We start from the raw sequence: 18,731 nt of genomic DNA, 5'->3' as shown, positions 1-18,731 counted from the left end.
CTTCCGTCCTAAGTGCAGGACTCTGCACTTGTCCTGGTTGAACCTCATTATTTCTTTTGGCCCAATCCTCCAATTTGTCTAGGTCCCTCTGTATCCTATCCCTACCCTCCAGCGTATCTACCACTCCTCCCAGTTTAGTATCATCCGCAAATTTGCTGAGAGTGCAATCCACACCATCCTCCAGATCATTAATGAAGATATTGAACAAAACCGGCCCCAGGACCGACCCTTGTGGCACTCCGCTAGATACTGGCTGCCAACTAGACATGGAGCCATTGATCACTACCCGTTGAGCCGGACAATCTAGCCAACTTTCTACCCACCTTGTAGTGCATCCATCCAGCCCATACTTCTTTAACTTGCTGACAAGAATACTGTGGGAGACCGTGTCAAAAGCTTTGCTAAAGTCGAGGAATAACACGTCCACTGCTTTCCCTTCATCCACAGAACAGTTATCTCATCATAGAAGGCAATTAGATTAGTCAGGCATGACTTTCCCTTGGTGAATCCATGCTGACTGTTCCTGATCACTTTCCTCTCCTCTAAGTGCTTCAGAATTGATTCCTTGAGGACCTTACTACCATGAAAATCAGGCTCCATGATTTTTCCGGGGACTGAGGTGAGGCTGACCGGCCTGTAGTTCCCAGGATCCTCCTTCTTCCCTTTTTTAAAGATGGGCACTACATTAGCCTTTTTCCAGTCGTCCGGGACTTTCCCCGATCACCATGAGTTTTCAAAGATAATGGCCAATGGCTCTGCAATCACATCCGCTAATTCCTTTAGCACTCTCGGATGCAACACATCTGGTCCCACGGACGTGTGCACGTCCAGTTTTTCTAAATAGTCCCGAACCACTTCTTTCTCCACAGAAGGCTGGTCACCTCCTCCCCATGCTGTGCTGCCCAGTGCAGTAGTCTGGGAGCTGACCTTGTTCGTGAAGATAGAGGCAAAAAAAGCATTGAGCTTTTTCCACACCCTCTGTCACTAGGTTGCCTCCCTCATTCAGTAAGGGGCCCACACTTTCCTTGGCTTTCTTCTTGTTGCCAACATACCTGAAGAAACCCTTCTTGTTACTCTTAACATCCCTCGCTAGCTGCAACTCCAGGTGTGATTTAGCCTTCCAGATTTCATTCCTACATGCCCGAGCAATATTTATATACTCATCCCTGGTCATTTGTCCAATCTTCCACTTCTTGTATGCCTCTTTTTTGTGTTTAAGATCAGCAAGGATTTCACTGTTAAGCCAAGCTGGTCGCCTGCCATATTTACTATTCTTTCTACACATCGGGATGGTTTGTCCCTGTAACCACAATAAGGATTCTTTAAAATACAGCCAGCTCTCCTGGACTCCTTTCCCCCTCATGTTATTCTCCCAGGGGATCCTTCCCATCAGTTCCCTGAGGGAGTCAAAGTCTGCTTTTCTGAAGTCCAAGGTCCGTATTCTGCTGCTTTCCTTTCTTCCTTGTGTCAGGATCCTGAACTCGACCATCTCATGGTCACTGCCTCCCAGGTTCCCATCCACTTTTGCTTCCCCTACTAATTCTTCCTGGTTTGTGAGCAGCAGGTCAAGAAGAGCTCCGCCCCTAGTTGGTTCCTCCAGCACTTGCACCAGGAAATTGTCCCCTACAGTTTCCAAAAACTTCCTGGATTGTCTGTGCAACGCTGTATTGCTCTCCCAGCAGATATCAGGATGATTGAAGTCGCCCGTGAGAACCAGGGCGTGCAATCTAGTAGCTTCTGCAAGTTGCCGGAAGAAAGCCTCGTCCACCTCATCCCCCTGGTCTGGTGGTCCATAGCAGACTCCCACCACGACATCACCCTTGTTGCTCACGCTTCTAAACTTAATCCAGAGACTCTCAGGTTTTTCTGCAGTTTCATACTTGAGCTCTGAGCAGTCATACTGCTCCCTTACATACAGTGCTACTCCCCCACCTTTTCTGGCCTCCCTGTCCTTCCTGAACAGTTTATACCCATCCATGACAGTACTCCAGTCATGCGAGTTATCCCAACAAGTCTCTGTTATTCCAATCACATCATAATGCCCGACTTTGCCAGGACCTCCAGTTCTCCCTGCTTGTTTCCCAGGCTTTGTGCATTTGTATATAGCACTTGAGAGAACCTGCTGATCGCCCTTCATTCTCAGTATGAGGCAGGAGCCCTCCCCTCTCACACGCTCCTGCTTGTGTTTCCTCCAGGTATCCCGCTTCCCCACTTACCTCAGGGCTTTGGTCTCCTTCCCCCGGTGAACCTAGTTTAAAGCCCTCCTCACTAGGTTAGCCAGCCTGCTCGCGAAGATGCTCTTCCCTCTTTTCGTTAGGTAGAGCCCGTCTCTGCCTAGCACTCCTCCTTCTTGGAACACCATCCCATGGTCGAAGAATCCAAAGCCTTCTCTCTGACACCACCTGCGTAGCCATTCATTGACTTCCACGATTCGACGGTCTCTACCCAGGCCTTTTCCTTCCACGGGGAGGATGGACGAGAACACCACTTGCACCTCATACTCCTTTATCCTCCTTCCCAGAGCCACGTAGTCTGCAGTGATCCACTCAAGGTCATTCTTGGCAGTATCATTGGTGCCCACGTGGAAAAGCAGGAAGAGGTAGTGGTCTGAGGGCTTGATGAGTCTCGGCAGACTCTCCGTCACATCGTGAATCTTAGCCCCTGGCAAGCAGCAGACTTCTCGGTTTTCCCGGTCAGGGCGGCTGATAGATGACTCAGTCGCCCTGAGGAGAGAGTCCCCGATCACCACCACCCTCCTCCTTCTCTTGGGAGTGGTGGTCGTGGAACCCCCAACCTTAGGACAGTGCATCTCATGCCTTTCAACTGGTGGAGTCTCCTTCTGCTCCCTTCCCCCAGACGTATCCACTCCCCACAATGGTACCTGTGGAGAGAACATGAAAAACGGTTACTTACCTGTATCTGCGTTGCTGGTACGTGGACGTTCCCCCTTCTTCTTCTGGAGGTCACATGTTGCCAAATTCCTTCACCGTCCTCCTGTCCCCACTGCGCAGCCTGCTCTGAATCTTCAGAACCTTGTGCCCATAGAAGCATATCCTGACGTCTGTCCAGGAAATCTTCAGTTTCTCTTTTGCAACGCAGGGTCGATACCTGTTGCTGCAGACCTTGAACCTTTTCTTCCAATATGGAGACCAGCTTGCACTTTGTACACGCAAAGTCGCTTCTGTCCTGTGGAAGAAAGACAAACATGGCACATCCAGTGCAGGTCACAACAGCTGAACACTTCCCATCCATATTACCTTCCTACTACGAGCTTCCTCAGGAGATGCAGTAATTACTCAGAGAAGCCGTTAGGGTGTAAGCCTCCGTGGGCTCACCCCAGGCAAACTCCTGCTGTTTGCTGCTCTGCCGTCCCCCGCTGGTTCCCCGCCGCTCAGCTGATTTGCGGAGCGCCGGCTTTTTTAAACAGCCAGGCTCACCTGAAACAAAACACTCCCAACTCCCGCCCTTTTCAGCCAACCAATCTGTTGGTGTTGATCAAATCAGTTTTGTAAGACATGCCAATGGAACTATGTGTGTTGGATTCTGAGCAGTGTGATCTGACACATTCAAAACTCTTTCCTTATGATGTTACTGCTCCAACAAGTTTGTAACTAATGTATTCTGGGGTGTAAGGGCAGCAAGTGAAGCTGGCCAAGCAGACCACATGCCCCCTCCTCCTCTATGACCCTTGCCAAAGGCCACAATCCCTTAGACATGGACTCTACTTTTCCCAGCCCTGCACAGTGCAATGTGTTTTTATCATCATCTTAAAATAAACTAATATTATAAGCAGCCTCATGACTTTATTTTGTATGTCATTTTCCCTTGCCAGAGATCATCTCTCCCTAAATCACACTTTGTTGTATCTATCCTTGACTATAAACTCCTTGGAGAGAGGAGGTATCTTTGTTCTCTCAATTAAGTGCCAAGTGTGTGTCTTGCGCTGCTTACAAATATTAAAAAAATAATACAAACATAATAGATCATTAGAACTTGGCTTGGAAAGTCGCTGCAGCGTACCATTCCCACTGCAATACAGATATAACATTTTAGTCCAATTAAAAGCAAGCAATGGATGCTCAGCAAATCCATGTCTCATTCAGTTAGCAACATCCATAAGAAAAGCAATCAATAAAGCTGGTGCCAGGCCAGATGAAATCCGTTGGGACTTCTTGCTGGCAAAACTAATTTCTTAAGTAGCCAGGTGATGGGAATGGTTCCTCGCAAGCTTTTCTAGAGTAGTTTTGGAGTGTTTTTCCCCATTCCTCCAGTTTACCAGGAGAGCCAAATTCAGTGCTTTAACAATTAAAAAAAAAGTCATAACCTTGCTGCAGTTTGTTCCTACTATTCAGAGAGATCACACTGCTGAAAGATCCCACAAAACCCCTGAAGAGCCATATTTACCTCTTCTCTTTTCTTGCATTTTTTTTTTTTTTTTTTTTTTTTTAAGGCTGGCTGCTGCTTGGGAAGTGCTGTTTTTAAGCAGCACCATTCCAGCTACTCTTTTAATCTTTGTGGAGGCATCTGAATGCAGAGCTCTGTGTTTCTTGGCAAACCACAGTATTTTCCTCTCTCCTTTGAACCCGTTAAGAAGCGATATAAACACTTGGTCCTGAAGCCGAGAAAGGGCTTCTGCCACGGGTCTGGTTAAGTTGTCGTATGAGTGCTTGCAATTTACGTTGTATTTATGCACATAGAATGGTAGAGCAATTTAAAACCACCTCATCCAGCCAAGGTCAAAACTGTTTTATGCTCAGAGAGGAAAGAGCACAGTTAGGTATTGTGTTGAGCCTTCCTTTTCCTGTGTATGCACTTTTGTAACACGTGCTTTAAAGAGTAGAATGGAAAAAGTCAAAGTCCGATGTAGCTGTAGCTCACGAAAGCTTATGCTCAAATAAATTGGTTAGTCTCTAAGGTGCCACAAGTATTCCAGTCCTTTCTCTGTGTAAAGTAGGTGATAGTGGTGTTATAAACTGACGTAAATTGGTTGCCTCTTGCTATACTTGGAGTGTTGGATTAGGCAACATGTAATTGAGCTATTTGTCTCCATAATGTCCTACAGCTATAAGAGTGCAAAAAGGATTATTCAGAAGAAAAGCATCTGCAGTTGCAAAATACTTGCAAGGATTGTCAGTGGCTTGGGCATTGACTGGCAGAAACCTCTCTCTGTTGTATAACTTTATAAGGCAAGGTATCTTATTTGGGGGTTGACACTTCTCTCTAAAGAAGCTGGCACTGGCCACTGCTGAGATAGGGTCACAGGCTAGGTTGGTTTATATGGCCATTTCCATTTTATCAGATAAGCACTGACTAATGGCATTGTCTTCTGTTTTACCCACACCTACATGGAAATTACTGTTTTGAGGCATTCCTTTTAAAGAGCAGAGTGAAAATAACACTTCCTTTTTTCCTATCTGGTTACTAAGTAGGTCACCTACTTTGTTCTTGTTTTATATATTGACACACACAGTCAGGTGCATCTTATCTGATGAGTGTGGTCTCATAAGTAATGTACCATGGATGTGAGAATCACAAGCACCCTATATCTGCTATGAGATGGCATCCATGTTGTAAGTGACCTCCCCACATATACAAATATCAAACAAGTCATCTGTCATTATATGTTATTTTGATAGTCTGCTTTTTTGCTCTTAACCAGAGAGCAGTTCTTAACCATGTGCAAATTGAATGGTCCAAACTCCTACCTTTGCATTTAAACAAAAACATAAAAACCTTGGAGTATTCTCAGCCCTATTGCTTTCTGAATTTTCTCAGAGCCTCCCCTGCCAGAAGGACGTAAGGATTTGGGCACTCAATGATGTACATTGCCTCACGCTACTATTCAGTCCAGGGTGCTAATATAAGCTTTTGCCCACACGCTGATATATGGTATCTGTCCTTTTATCTTGCAACTTTGCTTATGACAGATTAGTCTGCTCTGCTTTTGGGAAATATCCTGGAACTAGCAAAGCTTCCCATCTGCAGGACAGGTATATTTAGTGTAAATCTCTCTTTTTAATGAGTGGGTTTTTTTTGTTTGTTTACCTATATGGGGATTTTTAACACCTCATGATCTTGAGGTCAATAACACCTTATTGCAAACCTAGCAAAAAGTTACTTTTCAGTGACAAGCGGCTTGACCTCAAATTCCTCCTAGTCTAAAGGAGTTTAAGCCTGAGATGGTTCATTCACATATGTGTATATATAAATATACATACACATGTGTGCCCCTACATATTGTATTCTTTTGAGATAGAAACAACCTACAGTTTTAGGACTACCCCCTCCTAGCAGACTCTGGATTGTTCCCCACATAGTATTACCAGCATATACTTGTGAGGGATAAAGATATAAATTTAGGTACAGACCTGAGTAGCTGTTAAATACTTTACTAAATTACCTTTAACCTTGGGAGAAACATTGTGACTCTTGATGCAATTTTGAACAAAAAACAGCTTTATTATTTTTATGGATTTTATTACAAATTAATAAAAGGCAACCTTAAAATCAAAACTCCTACCTACTATAATTTTTACTGAACTAATTAAGGATTAAACAGCACAAGTATCAAATCAAAATTACAGTTAGAATGGAATCAACTATTCACCAGCTCGTTGAATGAATACAATCAAGACATGACTCATGAAGTTAATGTAACACATGATCAGTTTTATACCTACACTCCCTGGAAACCTAAGGAGGTTCCCTGTTACTAGGTGACTTCTACAGCTGACTCATTCCCTGACCAGTTTATTTCTACTGAGGTGCACAGTGATTAACAGCCTGTAAGTTCCCTTTGGGAGCAGAATAGTTTGCACAGACACATTTGTATTGTCCAGGTTAACACAAAGTGATTTAAAATAGGTCTTAGAATTTGGATATGCATGTGCTATTTCTTACACGCATACACACGCACATACTTGCTCATTCACATCTTAGAAAGCATTAGAGGAAAAATCATAATTGGGGTAATAGGCTTCCCTGGCAAACCACAATAGGGAAAAGAAAAAGTTCAAATAAAAAACAGAGAGTGACTCTTCAGTTCACTGGTCTTCAGAACTTCAGAGGCAGGACTGCAGTTCAGGGAACCAGAGGATGTTGTCGCTGCTCAATACTTTATACTGGCTGGCAACTCCTCCAGGCACTTGGCTGGTCAGGCTGACATGGTCTGTCCTTTCCTTCCTGGGAGAAGGAGAAGCAGCCGCCCTTCTTAGTGTTGTGATGGCCAAGGATGATCACACCATCTTTTGCATTTATCTGGATCTTAAATGTTGTGATTATAGCTTGCTCCACCCCTTGGCAGCTCCCCAGAACTTTTCAGAGTATATCAGGGGTTACAGGTCTGGCTGAGGGTGGGACAGCTTGACCTCTGGCCAGTGCGAAAAGTCCATCTCATACGGGCAGTCTGAGAATATATGTCACCAGACATGCTCCAAAAATATCAGATCAACAGGAGATAACCCCACAGCTGTGCTTTTGGCTCCGCCCCCGGTACCTTGTCTGGGGAGTTACAGATTGTCAAGTACCTCTGGGTTTCTATACGTTCTTGATGTGAACAGTGATGTAATAGCTTCTTGTTTCTTATTTCACTTATACTTAGGCCTGGTCTACACTGGGGGCGGGGGAATCAATCTAAGATACGCAATTTCAGCTACGAGAATAGCGTGACTGAAGTCGACGTATCTTAGATCGACTTAGAATCACTTACTTCGCATCCTCGCGGCGTGGGATCGATGGCCGCCACTCCCCCGTCGACTCTGCTTCCGCCTCTCGCCCTGGTAGAGTTCCGGAGCCAATCCGGCGGGTAGTGTAGATGTGGCCTTAGACTCATCCATATTTCATTCCCTTAGTATTCCTTAAAATATTCTGGGCTTTTTGCTGGCAAAGCATTGGAGCGCTAACAATTGGTGACCTCATTGGATGAAGGTCATCTCAAAGCAAAACACCTGTCAGATTCTATTACTATAAATCCTACTTAAGCTTAAAAGAAGAAGAAAAAGTTTACAGAACCTAAAGAAAATAGAAACTTATAGACTAGGCCTCGCTCAAATAGGCGTCTTTTTCATTCGTCGTTGTTGTTCTGCTTAATTATTAGCCTTCTTACCTCCCTATAGATCCTTACCAAGGACTCTGTGACAGTTAATGTGGATGGAGTGGTTTATTACAAAGTTCAGAATGCCACCCTGGCTGTTGCAAATATCACAAATGCTGACTCGGCCACCCGGCTCCTGGCACAAACCACCCTGAGGAACGTTCTGGGGACCAAGAACCTCTCTCAGATCCTGTCTGATCGAGAAGAAATTGCACACAGCATGCAGGTATGAGCAATGTTGGGTGCATTGCTTCTCAAATCAGAAAAGCTAAACTATAGGGCTATGAGCCCCTTGCAGGGTCAGGCTTGTACACCAGTACAGAGAAGAGCTGAGCATATCTAGGTGAACCTTGGATTTGGGGTTTTGTATAAAGTTTCCATGAGAGCTGTTGCAACAGCATACAAATTTTAAAAGGAGCAAATAAGGCAATAATGGGCTAGTGATGCAATGAGATCTAGTTTTTAGCTTTAAAAATTGTAAGTGGGAGGGTGGAGTAAAGAAAAATAATCCCAAAGAGGGAAAACTACTGCCTGACTCTTAATAAAAAGGTCCTGCCCTGAGCTGTGAAGACAGCTGCAGTGGGATGCTAAATTGTGTTCATAGACCCTGGAGAAGACCCTCCACAGCTAGATGCAGACAGAATCTTGGGACAGAGGGAGGACCACTGTGCTGATCCCAGTTGTCTGAAGGGTGGGTTGCACCAGTATTTTAGGCCTATGTTATAGTTCGAAGAGATGACCACCAGATTGTGCACCCTTCCCAAAATGTTTGCTATTACATGGATCAACAATGACACAACAATCAGCTAAGCGCATCGAGATCCTCAGATACAAGGAGTAGTCCGAGTATTAATATTATTGACTCTCAAGTCATGTGTTCTGTGTCTTTGTTTAAACAAAATGTTATTTTTTTTTACCTATGATTTTTGTAAGGTAGCCAAGTAAATGAATCTAGCATCTTTGTCCTGCCTCTTTAACAGGTCACACTCGATGAGGCAACAGATGAATGGGGGATTAAGGTGGAACGTGTGGAGATTAAGGATGTGAAGTTACCAGTCCAGCTACAGAGAGCAATGGCTGCTGAAGCAGAAGCTGCCCGGGAGGCAAGAGCCAAGGTAATACAGTAGCTTCAACATACTTTGTGTTTTCATCAATAACTTCACGTGAAACTCTCTCTGAGGATGGAGATCTTCAGCCAGACTAGCATGGGGTATGCAGGGCAAAATTTGTTGGTAGAGCTGTCTTTGGAAGCCAGAACTCATCCTGGGTCACACCATCTGTCTCACCTTTGTGAACCCTGAAATCCCTACCTCCCCCCAAGAGCAAGTTCTGAAAAACTTAAATAGAATGAAGTCTTGAGAGATCATGTGATCTAGTGGCTGAAGTGTGAGACTATCATGACTTCTGCATTGTTTCCAGTTCTTCTATTAACTTACTGTGGCTTTAGGCAAGGCCTTTATATTCTGTCTCCATTTCTCCATTTGGAAAAATATATATATTTATATAATGCATTAGGGAGGTCATGAGGCTAAATGTTTGTAAAGTACAGTGCACTCCTCTGCATTTCCGCAGCCCTCTTAATCCATTTGGTTGTGGTACTCCCTTTTGCTTGTAATGCAGGGTGGGAAAATCTGATGTAAAGCATTTTAAGATCCCCTAAGATTTTTGGTTTTGATAGGTGGAACTCAGCCCTGTTGCTACCTCAGGGAAGCTTTCTCACTTGAAAGGACCTTGTGCTGTGGAACTTGCTCCCTCTGGTGGTTTCCCGATCCTCTGGGGAACCCGGAAAGCATTTTGTGTGCTCTATATTTACTGGAAAAGAAAAGGAGGACTTGTGGCACCTTAGAGACCAACAAATTTAGTTTAGTTTCTAAGGCTCCACAAGTCCTCCTTTTCTTTTTGCGAATACAGACTAACGGCTGCTACTCTGAAACCTATATTTACTGAGGTAGCTTGAATGTGAAACTGCAGGTTGTGTTTAAGAATTCCAGTCTGAGACAGTGGCCGATGCAGCTGGCCCCAGGGACTCCAGGTCCTGGTGCAGTCAGAGCAGCCGCTGGCCCCCCAGGGCTTCCTCCTCCCGGCATGGGCCAGAGCGGCAGCAGGGACTCCCCCCCCTCCCCCCCAACGGGTCACCTCCCCCCACCCCAGTGGGGGCCGGAGCAGCGGTGGGCCTCCTGGGGTTCCTCCCTCACAGCAGGCCCCCAGCTTTCCCCGACCCCTCCCACCGCAGCAGCCCCCTCCAAGATTCAATGGTGAGTATTTTTAGTATAAATCATGAACAAGTCAGGGGCCGCAATTTTTTGGTTTTTAGCCCATGACCTGTCTGTGACTTTTTTACTAAAAATACTCATGATTAAATCGCAGTCTTAATTATCATATACAAACAGAGGAGAGACTCACACCTAGGGAAATAGTTAGTGAGCCCTCTTGAGCCACTTGTATATTCCTGTTTAAAAATTGTTCAGACTCTCTTATGTTTCCGTGGGGGAATAAAAAGAAAAGCAAATCTGTATTTCATTAGACCCTGGTGCTGTGAGTTATGGACTTGGGAGGGCAGCTAGAAAAAGACCTTGGTTCTAGGCAATAACTTGTATGTTCCAAACGATGATTCCTAGACCTGTTTTGCGGTAACTAAACAGTTTGCAATCTGCAAATAATTTAACTTAGTTTGATGGTTAAAAGGATGGAGAACCACTGCAAGAGTAATCAGAGTGAACTAGATTATATAGAAAGAAGTATCCTCCACATACCTACCTTGCCCCACTCTGGAACCAGTACACTATAATTCACCATGCCACCACCCTTATCCTATCTAGTCTGGCTTCTGTGGGTTTAAAGGGATCTGGTATTGATGCACAGTCTCTGATCTGGACCCCTGGTGGGATTACTAGCTGGTGAGGTCTATAATCGTGAGTTCTGATGTTGTTGGTTTAGCTGTTTAGTATGTTGCAATCACCCTTAAATCTGAGGACAGCCACTTTATATCTGCCTCTCAGCTTGTTCCGTAGCTTGATATTCAAAGTGAATCTTAGATCACTGAAATATGAAGATAAGTTTTATTCCTCTCTATCCCATCCCATCCCATCCCTCCCAGGGGCATCTAGCAGTAAAGTCCATGAACATGCTGCTTTGATTTAGCTTACAGTAGGAGTCATGTTTAATGTATAACTTTATTGCAGTGGATTCAGGTTTAATTGGCCCCTCCTGGTTCCTCTGCTTAGGTTTCTGTAGTACAATTTCCACAAAAAGTGCCTACAAGGTGCAGCAGCGTGTGTTATAGTCCCTTCTGCTGGATGCTGAAGGGGGTTGTTTGGCAGGGTCCTGGCAGCTGTTTCATAAGTAGGGCCCTACTAAATTCACGGCCATGAAAAATGCATCACAGACTGTGAAGTCTGGTCTCCCCTCATGAAATCTGGTCTTTTGTGTGCGTTTACCCTATACTATACAGAGTTCACGGGGGAGACCAGTGTTCTCAAAAAGGGAGTTGCAAGGTTATATTAGTGGGGGGTCATGGGTATGGCCACCCTTACTTCTGCGCTGCCTTCAGAGCCGGGTGGCCAGAGAGCGGCAGCTGTTGGCCGGGTCCCGAGCTCTGAAGGCAGCACCCTGCCAGCAGCAGCAGCGCAGAAGGAAGGGTGGCGACACCATACCACACCACCCTTACTTCTGTGCCGCTGCCTTCAGAGCTGAGCAGCCGGAGAGTGGCGGCTGCTGACTGAGGGCCCAGCTCTGCAGGGCTGACTGAGGGCCCAGCTCTGCAGGCAGCAGCGCAGAAGTAAGCGTTGCAATACCACACCAGGCCATCCTTACTCCTGCGTTGAGCTGGCCGTGACTCTGCCTTCAGAGCTGGGCTCCCGGCCAGCAGCCGCCGCTCTCCAGCTGCCCAGCTCCGAAGGCAGTGTGAGGGTAGCAGTACTGCAAACGCCCCCCCCACACACACACACACACAACTCCTTTTGGGGTCAGGACCCCTACAACACTGTGAAATTTCAGATTTAAAAAGCTGAAATCATGAAATTTTTTATTTTTTAAAATCCCATGACCATGAAATTGACCAAAATGGACCGTGAATTTGGTAGGGCCCTATTCATAAGGTACAAATCTCTTAGGTTGTAAACCAAATTTGCACAAAGGGTGCCCAAAACTTTTGTTTGAAACTCTCCCCCTTTTTAGCACTGTCTTGTCTTACAACTGAAGAGACTGAAATAGTCAAACTAGCCTCCATTTTACACTGTGGTAGACCTGCTGTTTCATGCATTTTTCTTCCTCAGGTAATTGCGGCTGAGGGTGAAATGAACGCCTCCAGGGCCCTGAAAGAAGCCTCTATAGTTATTTCAGAGTCCCCTGCTGCCCTTCAGCTTCGCTACCTTCAGACTCTGACCACAATCGCTGCAGAGAAGAACTCCACCATAGTCTTCCCCCTGCCCATAGACATGCTGCAGGGCATCATAGGTGCAAAATGCTAAACTTGTTGGGATGTAGTGGAAGAGGGATCTTCCCCAGCAGGGCTGATCTGTGAAACCAAATTAGCTGTTAAAGCTTAAAGCAATGTTCGCAGAGGGGATCTTTAAGGGGGCCTTTTTTGTGTGTGATACTTGAGTGTGTATGTGAATGTGACTGATCAAAATCTTCTGCAATTTATATAAACAAACTCTACTCTTAATTTAAAATAGATGCTTATTTTAATGTTCCTGTGGATCACAAGCTTTTGTTACCTGCACACACATCCTGTTTGCAAATGGTATGACCACTTTGTGTGACAAGCTCAGTTTTGGAAGGGCTGTGAGATTATCACTCACCAGAGAAGTGGTTACCTCTCATCAGTCACACACACTCTCTGAGGTGATGTTCCCTTTAGAGAAAAGGGTCCCTGGCACTGGGTGTGCAGGGAAAATGGCCCCTTACCACTTGCTTTGTGGCCAATAGCTTTGTAAGTTGGAATCTCTTGGAAGCCACACAGACTGCTCCTTCAGTTCTTCCCATTTGCTCAAGTAAAACAATGTGTATACTCAATATCTCTGAAAATCAGGTCAGTGGCTTCTTAAAATGGAGTCTTCCCTCTTGCAAGATGCAGCAGTTTGCCAGCACTGCTGAAATGAAACTTTCCACCCCTATAACAGCAGAAAAGGTATGAGCACACTATAGTTATGGATACGTTTCTATCCATGTATCACAGTTTGTGTGGCTGTCTATTGATTAATGCCTTTTTTTAAAGCACTTAAAATGTCTCTGGATCTGCCTTTATTTGTGCATCCTCTTTTTCAAGGAATGTTCCTTTTTAAAAAAAAAAATTCTGAGTTTCATTTGTAAATAAGTAGCCATTTTGGTCTTGATTTTAAATATGCTTGTAAACAATTCGAAGTGCTATATGTTAGTCCTAAGACTTGCATCTCTTGCAGATAAGGTAATTTTAAAGTCTTGTACTTCATTTTTTATAAAAGATCTATACACAGCTTTTCTGTCCGGTAGAGGAAATTTTTGGCTATTTTTATGTGTTTTCTGCAAAAAAGCAACATTTGACATTTAACACTTACAGTTGTGATTGCATACTATGTGAAGATTTCATAACCTTTTACATTTTGTCTTGTTAATCTTAGTGCAGTGTATGTGTGGTACAAATTAAACATTTCTGTGTTCCAGTGATAACTATGCTAGCAGAGTTATCTTGTTTTAAAGAATCATGCAAGAAAAGACAATTAGCTATTTGGTCCACCATTTCAAAATTCAGTCAACTCCCCTCTTTTTCTGATCTCAAAATTGGATTCCTATTTGTAGTTTGGATTCGCTTTGACTCCCTTACTAATGTAATACTAGAAGTTTCATTGCTTTGATTTTTACAATTGGTTTTGCTCTGTGCAGTGCTACTAGTTTTACAAATCTGTCTCATCTGACAAAGCAAATGATCACAACAGAGAAAGCAAACAGGAAATAAAAATTCTCACCGTGATTTGCTAAACCAGAAGCACATGGCTTCTTCAGTTCTGCTAATCCTTGCCTTCATGTGCATATCTGTGAAATGCACAGCCATATCTTGCACCTGTTTAGCAGATGTAATTAGAGTTGTGGTGAGATGTTGAGCCAGATTCTGCACTGGAACAACTCCACTGAACTGGGCCCCTCATCTTTAAGCATCTTTAGTTGGCGTGCAGGACAAAAATAAACATAAAGAAAATGATGCATGGATTCCAGAAGTGCCCTTGTTCTCACACTGCCCTTAATAAAGTATGTATTTTCTTGTTTAATCACTTCTCAGGTGTGATTCATTTTGTGTTCACATCACTTCTATAGTAATGGAATGATGAGCCAAAAAGCACCTTTTGTTCTTGACCAGCATTTTCTAGATGAATTCTTGTTGCCCCACAAACTGACTATGTGCATTCAGAACCCTTCTTGGAGCAAAAAGAAAAGGAGTACTTGTGGCATCTTAGAGACTAACCAATTTATTTGAGCATAAGCTTTCATGAGCTACAGCTCACTTCATCGGATGCATACTGTGGAAAGTGTAGAAGATCTTTTTATATACACACAAAGCATGAAAAAATACCTCCTCCCACCCCACTCTCCTGCTGGTAATAGCTTATCTAAAGTGATCACTCTCCTTACAATGTGTATGATGATCAAGTTGGGCCATTTCCAGCACAAATGGGTGGGAGGAGGTATTTTTTCATGCTTTGTGTGTATATAAAAAGATCTTTTACACTTTCCACAGTATTTATCCGATGAAGTGAGCTGTAGCTCACAAAAGCTTATGCTCAAATAAATTGGTTAGTCTCTAAGGTGCCACAAGTACTCCTTTTCTTTTTGCGAATACAGACTAACACGGCTGTTACTCTGAAACCTTGGGGCACTCCATTCTACGTTGTGCATGACTAATGGTCAGTCTTCTTCTACCTACATGCTATGAGTCAGGATTTCCTGTACGACAAAATGTAGAACACAATCCTTTCATGAGGGCTTATTAGCTATAATACTGGCGATGTAAGTGGTGGAATAGTCCAGTTTTGGTACTGTGTAATTAAGCAGTATGTAACAGCTCCTTTCATTTGTAATGGACCGTTTGACTTACTAGGATATTGGAACATACAAAGTCTAATTGGAATGTACTTGAGTGCCTGGCATTTGTTCTGCAGCTGTAAGAATTAGCAGTTGAGCTCTACTTGCCCTTGCTAGTTGGTAGGGGATGCCATTAGTTCTGGAGTCCAGTAAGAGAAATCACTGTGGGCAGCTGGGAAAAGGCTTTTAGGGATTTGTGAAAAGACGCAGAGAGCGGCTGCATGATTGCACAGACAGTAACTTGGTGCCTAATTCTAACCAGCACAGCTCAAAGTTCAGTACTAATGCTGTGCATGACCCTTTGTTTGCACCTTCCCCCTTAGCTCACTCCATTGTTTCATACAAATGAAAAGCTCTTGCTCCTTTCCTGAAGTGTCTGTACTCCTGAAAGGAGTGTGAGCCAGGGCAAACTCTCCATATAAACCACTTCTTGTACAAGTTGATACCAAGAGGTGACAGCAGCAAATTAAGAGAGTAACAAATGATTTGTTTCACTTGTAAGGAAACACACAACTTTTCTGTGTTTTACAGTGAGCTGGAGCCCGGATCATTCTTTTAACAGGGAGGAAACACAGGACCAATAAAGCTGAATATAGTTCTGCTGAGTAGCAGTTACTGTGCTGTTTTAAAAACTAAAGGCCAACTGTGGTGTATCCGCCTTCAGAACTAAAACCTTATAGGGACTTTATACTGTTCTCATGTAAAAATGACAGAATAGATTTTCTTTGAGAATTGAGAGGGAGGGTCCAGTCTGATGCAATTGCAGGCTGAGTGAAACGGTCATCCCCAACATGAGATCATACACAGGCATGCTGGCCTCCCCTCCACTTAATATTCTGCTAGGACATGTTGCATTTCCAGACTCAAGAACAGCTGTGTGAAGGGGAGCCATGATAACACAGCACCATTCCTTTCTCTCTAGGTGAACAGTCTTGGCTACTTTTTTATTTGCACTTTATATCCAGAGATTCCGTCCTAGCCTTGATTTTATCAGCAGCTGCTTTTAGCATTAGCCTCTACTGTTTCTTCCAACAGAGATCTTGCTACAGCTTTCCCCACTGGCACATTCTTTATGGAACCAGTATGCTGCCTTTTTTGAGGCCTTTTCTGTAATACCAGAGTGCTGTAGGCTGAAACCTGCAGAGCATCTCTCTTGTGGCAGAAACTGCAACATGCTTTTGCAGGCAGCAATGCTAACAGCTGTTGATGATAAAAAGCCCAGCTCAGATAATTCAGTCTCACTCAGTTAGTAACAAGGCCAGAGTGGTTATTCCATTCAGCTGCATTTTATAGCAATGAAACCAGCTCTCCTGGGAGTACCAACGAGTAGCAACATATCAGATCCATAGTGTAGCTGCATGGTATTGTTCTGTCTGCACAGTGCAAGCCTCGGCCCTGGGGTTCAGCATTTCACTCAATACATGAAGATGCTTTTGCGTGTAGTGCTGGGGTTCCAAGCCTGCTACGAGCAACAGGTTAATAAAATGAACAATTTCCTGCAAGGATCTAGCATTAGTTCATTAAAACAACTAAAGCAAGTGGACCAAAGAGGCAGCTTCTATGATAGTGGCAAAGAGTCCTGGGGCATCTTATAGACTAACAGACGTATTGGAGCGTGAGCTTTTGTGGGTGACTACCCGCTTCGTTGGTATTCACCCACGAAAGCTTATGCACCTATATGTCTGTTAGTCTATAAGGTGCCCCAGGACTCTTAGTCTGGATCTGTAAAAGCAGCAAACACGGCTACCCCTCTGATACTTAGTTTCTATAATATATTCCTACCAATTCAGTCCTTTTCCACACACTTAGAAGCACTGGAATAAAAAAAACCCAAAAACTTTAAAAAGACCATAATTTGCTTCCCAATCATTGGCTAGTTTTGTGCAATAATAAAACATTAGTAACAGATCTGCACCAACAGAGGGACCTCACAGGTGGCAGCTAATGCATTTGTGAAAGTGGCACAAAGAAGTTTGTGTTTTTTTAAGTCTCTATTTCAAGACAGTCCAAAGTTTAGACCAACGCTGCAATACAATTTCTGTTTAACCCAGTTTTCTTCCAAGTAGCTGAAACAAAACAAACGGGAACAGTTTTAGTGTTCGCATGTTTCATGTAAGCTTTATTGTATTAAATACCATGTTCAAAGCAGTGGGTAAAGTGGTAGGACAACTCATGAATTTCTTTAATTATTGCACAGCTAGTTGGCTATTAGAAACAGTTGCCACATTAATGTGCCTCCTGCAGGAGGAAGTAGCTCTGTAGGCATTGAAGGCACCAAACTTGCTCTATTTAAAAAAGGATCCTCTTTACTTAGGCAGCCAGCTCTGCCATGGCCCTCTCCAAAGGATCAACAGTCCAGTAATCGTCATCCCAGCCCAGGAACCAGCCAGAGAAGGTGGGAGGTTCGAATCCTTGCTTGATGATAGTGATAGGAGTTCTCTTATCTCGGTTGGCAGGATCAGTCTCAATGTACCTTTTAGCTGCGAATAGACAAGAAGAGCCCATAATCCATATGGCATCTCCATATGGAGTAATCAGAGAAAGAGTCTCTAGAAAAGCTAAAGGTAAAACAGAGGCATAATGTCAGGCTGGCTCTAGTTTCTGAAATGTTTTTTTAAAGAGGGAACACTGCTCATGGGGTTTTATCTAGGGCTACTGGCAGTCTGTCCCAGGAGCTGCTTTCAACCACAAGCCAAGCTGCTGGCAGGGTTCAATCAAGGTTATAAACTGCTCTTTTCACATGTGATTTACATGACTGCCCCCCAGTGAACATTACTATTTAAACAGCAAAGCGCCATCCTATCCTGTCAGACACAAAGTGATCACTTAACTCCCATTAGGGACTTAACCTTCCATTAAGAACAGCTGTTTGCCCACTGTACTGCTCAGCTGTGCATTTAGGTGTAGGGCTTACAGGGCAGGCAGCTGAGACAGAAAATTATGGGTTCTCTCAGTCACAAGTAAAATCATTCATCTATCCTAAGGGTTATTTTTTCACTGCTGGAAGCTGAGGGCCTTATGCATGAAAACCAGTAGCTCCTGAGGCAGAGCTACAGGGATCCTTCCAGATTCCTACAGACATAAGTGACTCCTTGTAAATGTACTCGTCTGTCAATTTTATGCTGTCATGAACTCGTTCAAGCCTCTGTCCACGTGATCAAACTGGAGGTGGAGATCAACAGAGAATAGTTATTTAGGAGAGGGGCATGTGATTGTTACCGGATGTCACAGCCTCCGTCTTTTCCTCGTCATGAGCCTCATTTCCAATCCAGACAAAGACCTACAGATTCAAAATCAAACAAACAGCATCAGCCTCTATCTGGAGTGAAACAGAAGTCTGAAAAATGTCTCTGGGCGCATGATACAGAACTTTAATAAATCCATGCTACTTTGACTGAATTACTCATCTCGGTAAACAACGTGAATGCTACTGCTGGCGAAGTTTAAGAGAGAGCTTCTGGCCAGTAATAAGTCTTCACTGTGGGGACAATTACATGCTGATCTGATACATGGGAGAATCTGCTGGTGTTTGAACTGCATCTTTACACTGAACAGCTACAGCGTGCCCCTCGCCAAACTGCCT

At 44.0% G+C, this 18,731-nt stretch overlaps 2 protein-coding genes across 7 annotated transcripts in view; one reads left to right on the top strand and one right to left on the bottom strand.

Annotated features, from left to right (window-relative positions):
- Positions 1-14,337, top strand: part of STOM (stomatin) — a 32,063-nt gene extending 17,726 nt beyond the window's left edge. For both annotated transcript variants that reach the window (XM_073314077.1, XM_073314076.1), the window contains exons 5-7: positions 8,115-8,318; positions 9,073-9,207; positions 12,367-14,337. In XM_073314077.1, the coding sequence (XP_073170178.1) occupies positions 8,115-8,318; positions 9,073-9,207; positions 12,367-12,561 (534 nt within the window). In that variant the 3' untranslated portion in view covers positions 12,562-14,337. The remainder of the gene's footprint in view (positions 1-8,114; positions 8,319-9,072; positions 9,208-12,366) is intronic.
- Positions 14,338-17,238: 2,901 nt separating this feature from the next.
- The window catches only part of GSN (gelsolin), a 52,856-nt gene continuing 51,363 nt past the window's right edge, over positions 17,239-18,731 (bottom strand). For all 5 annotated transcript variants that reach the window (XM_073314890.1, XM_073314887.1, XM_073314888.1 and 2 more), the window contains 2 exons: positions 18,368-18,428; positions 17,239-17,628 (listed from right to left, as the gene is read on the bottom strand). In XM_073314890.1, the coding sequence (XP_073170991.1) occupies positions 17,459-17,628; positions 18,368-18,428 (231 nt within the window). In that variant the 3' untranslated portion in view covers positions 17,239-17,458. The remainder of the gene's footprint in view (positions 17,629-18,367; positions 18,429-18,731) is intronic.

This window comes from Lepidochelys kempii, chromosome 16 (assembly GCF_965140265.1).
Source record: "Lepidochelys kempii isolate rLepKem1 chromosome 16, rLepKem1.hap2, whole genome shotgun sequence".
NCBI lineage: Eukaryota > Metazoa > Chordata > Testudines > Cheloniidae > Lepidochelys > Lepidochelys kempii.
Note: the sequence above shows the minus strand (reverse complement) of the source record. Positions and strands in the feature narration are given on the sequence as shown.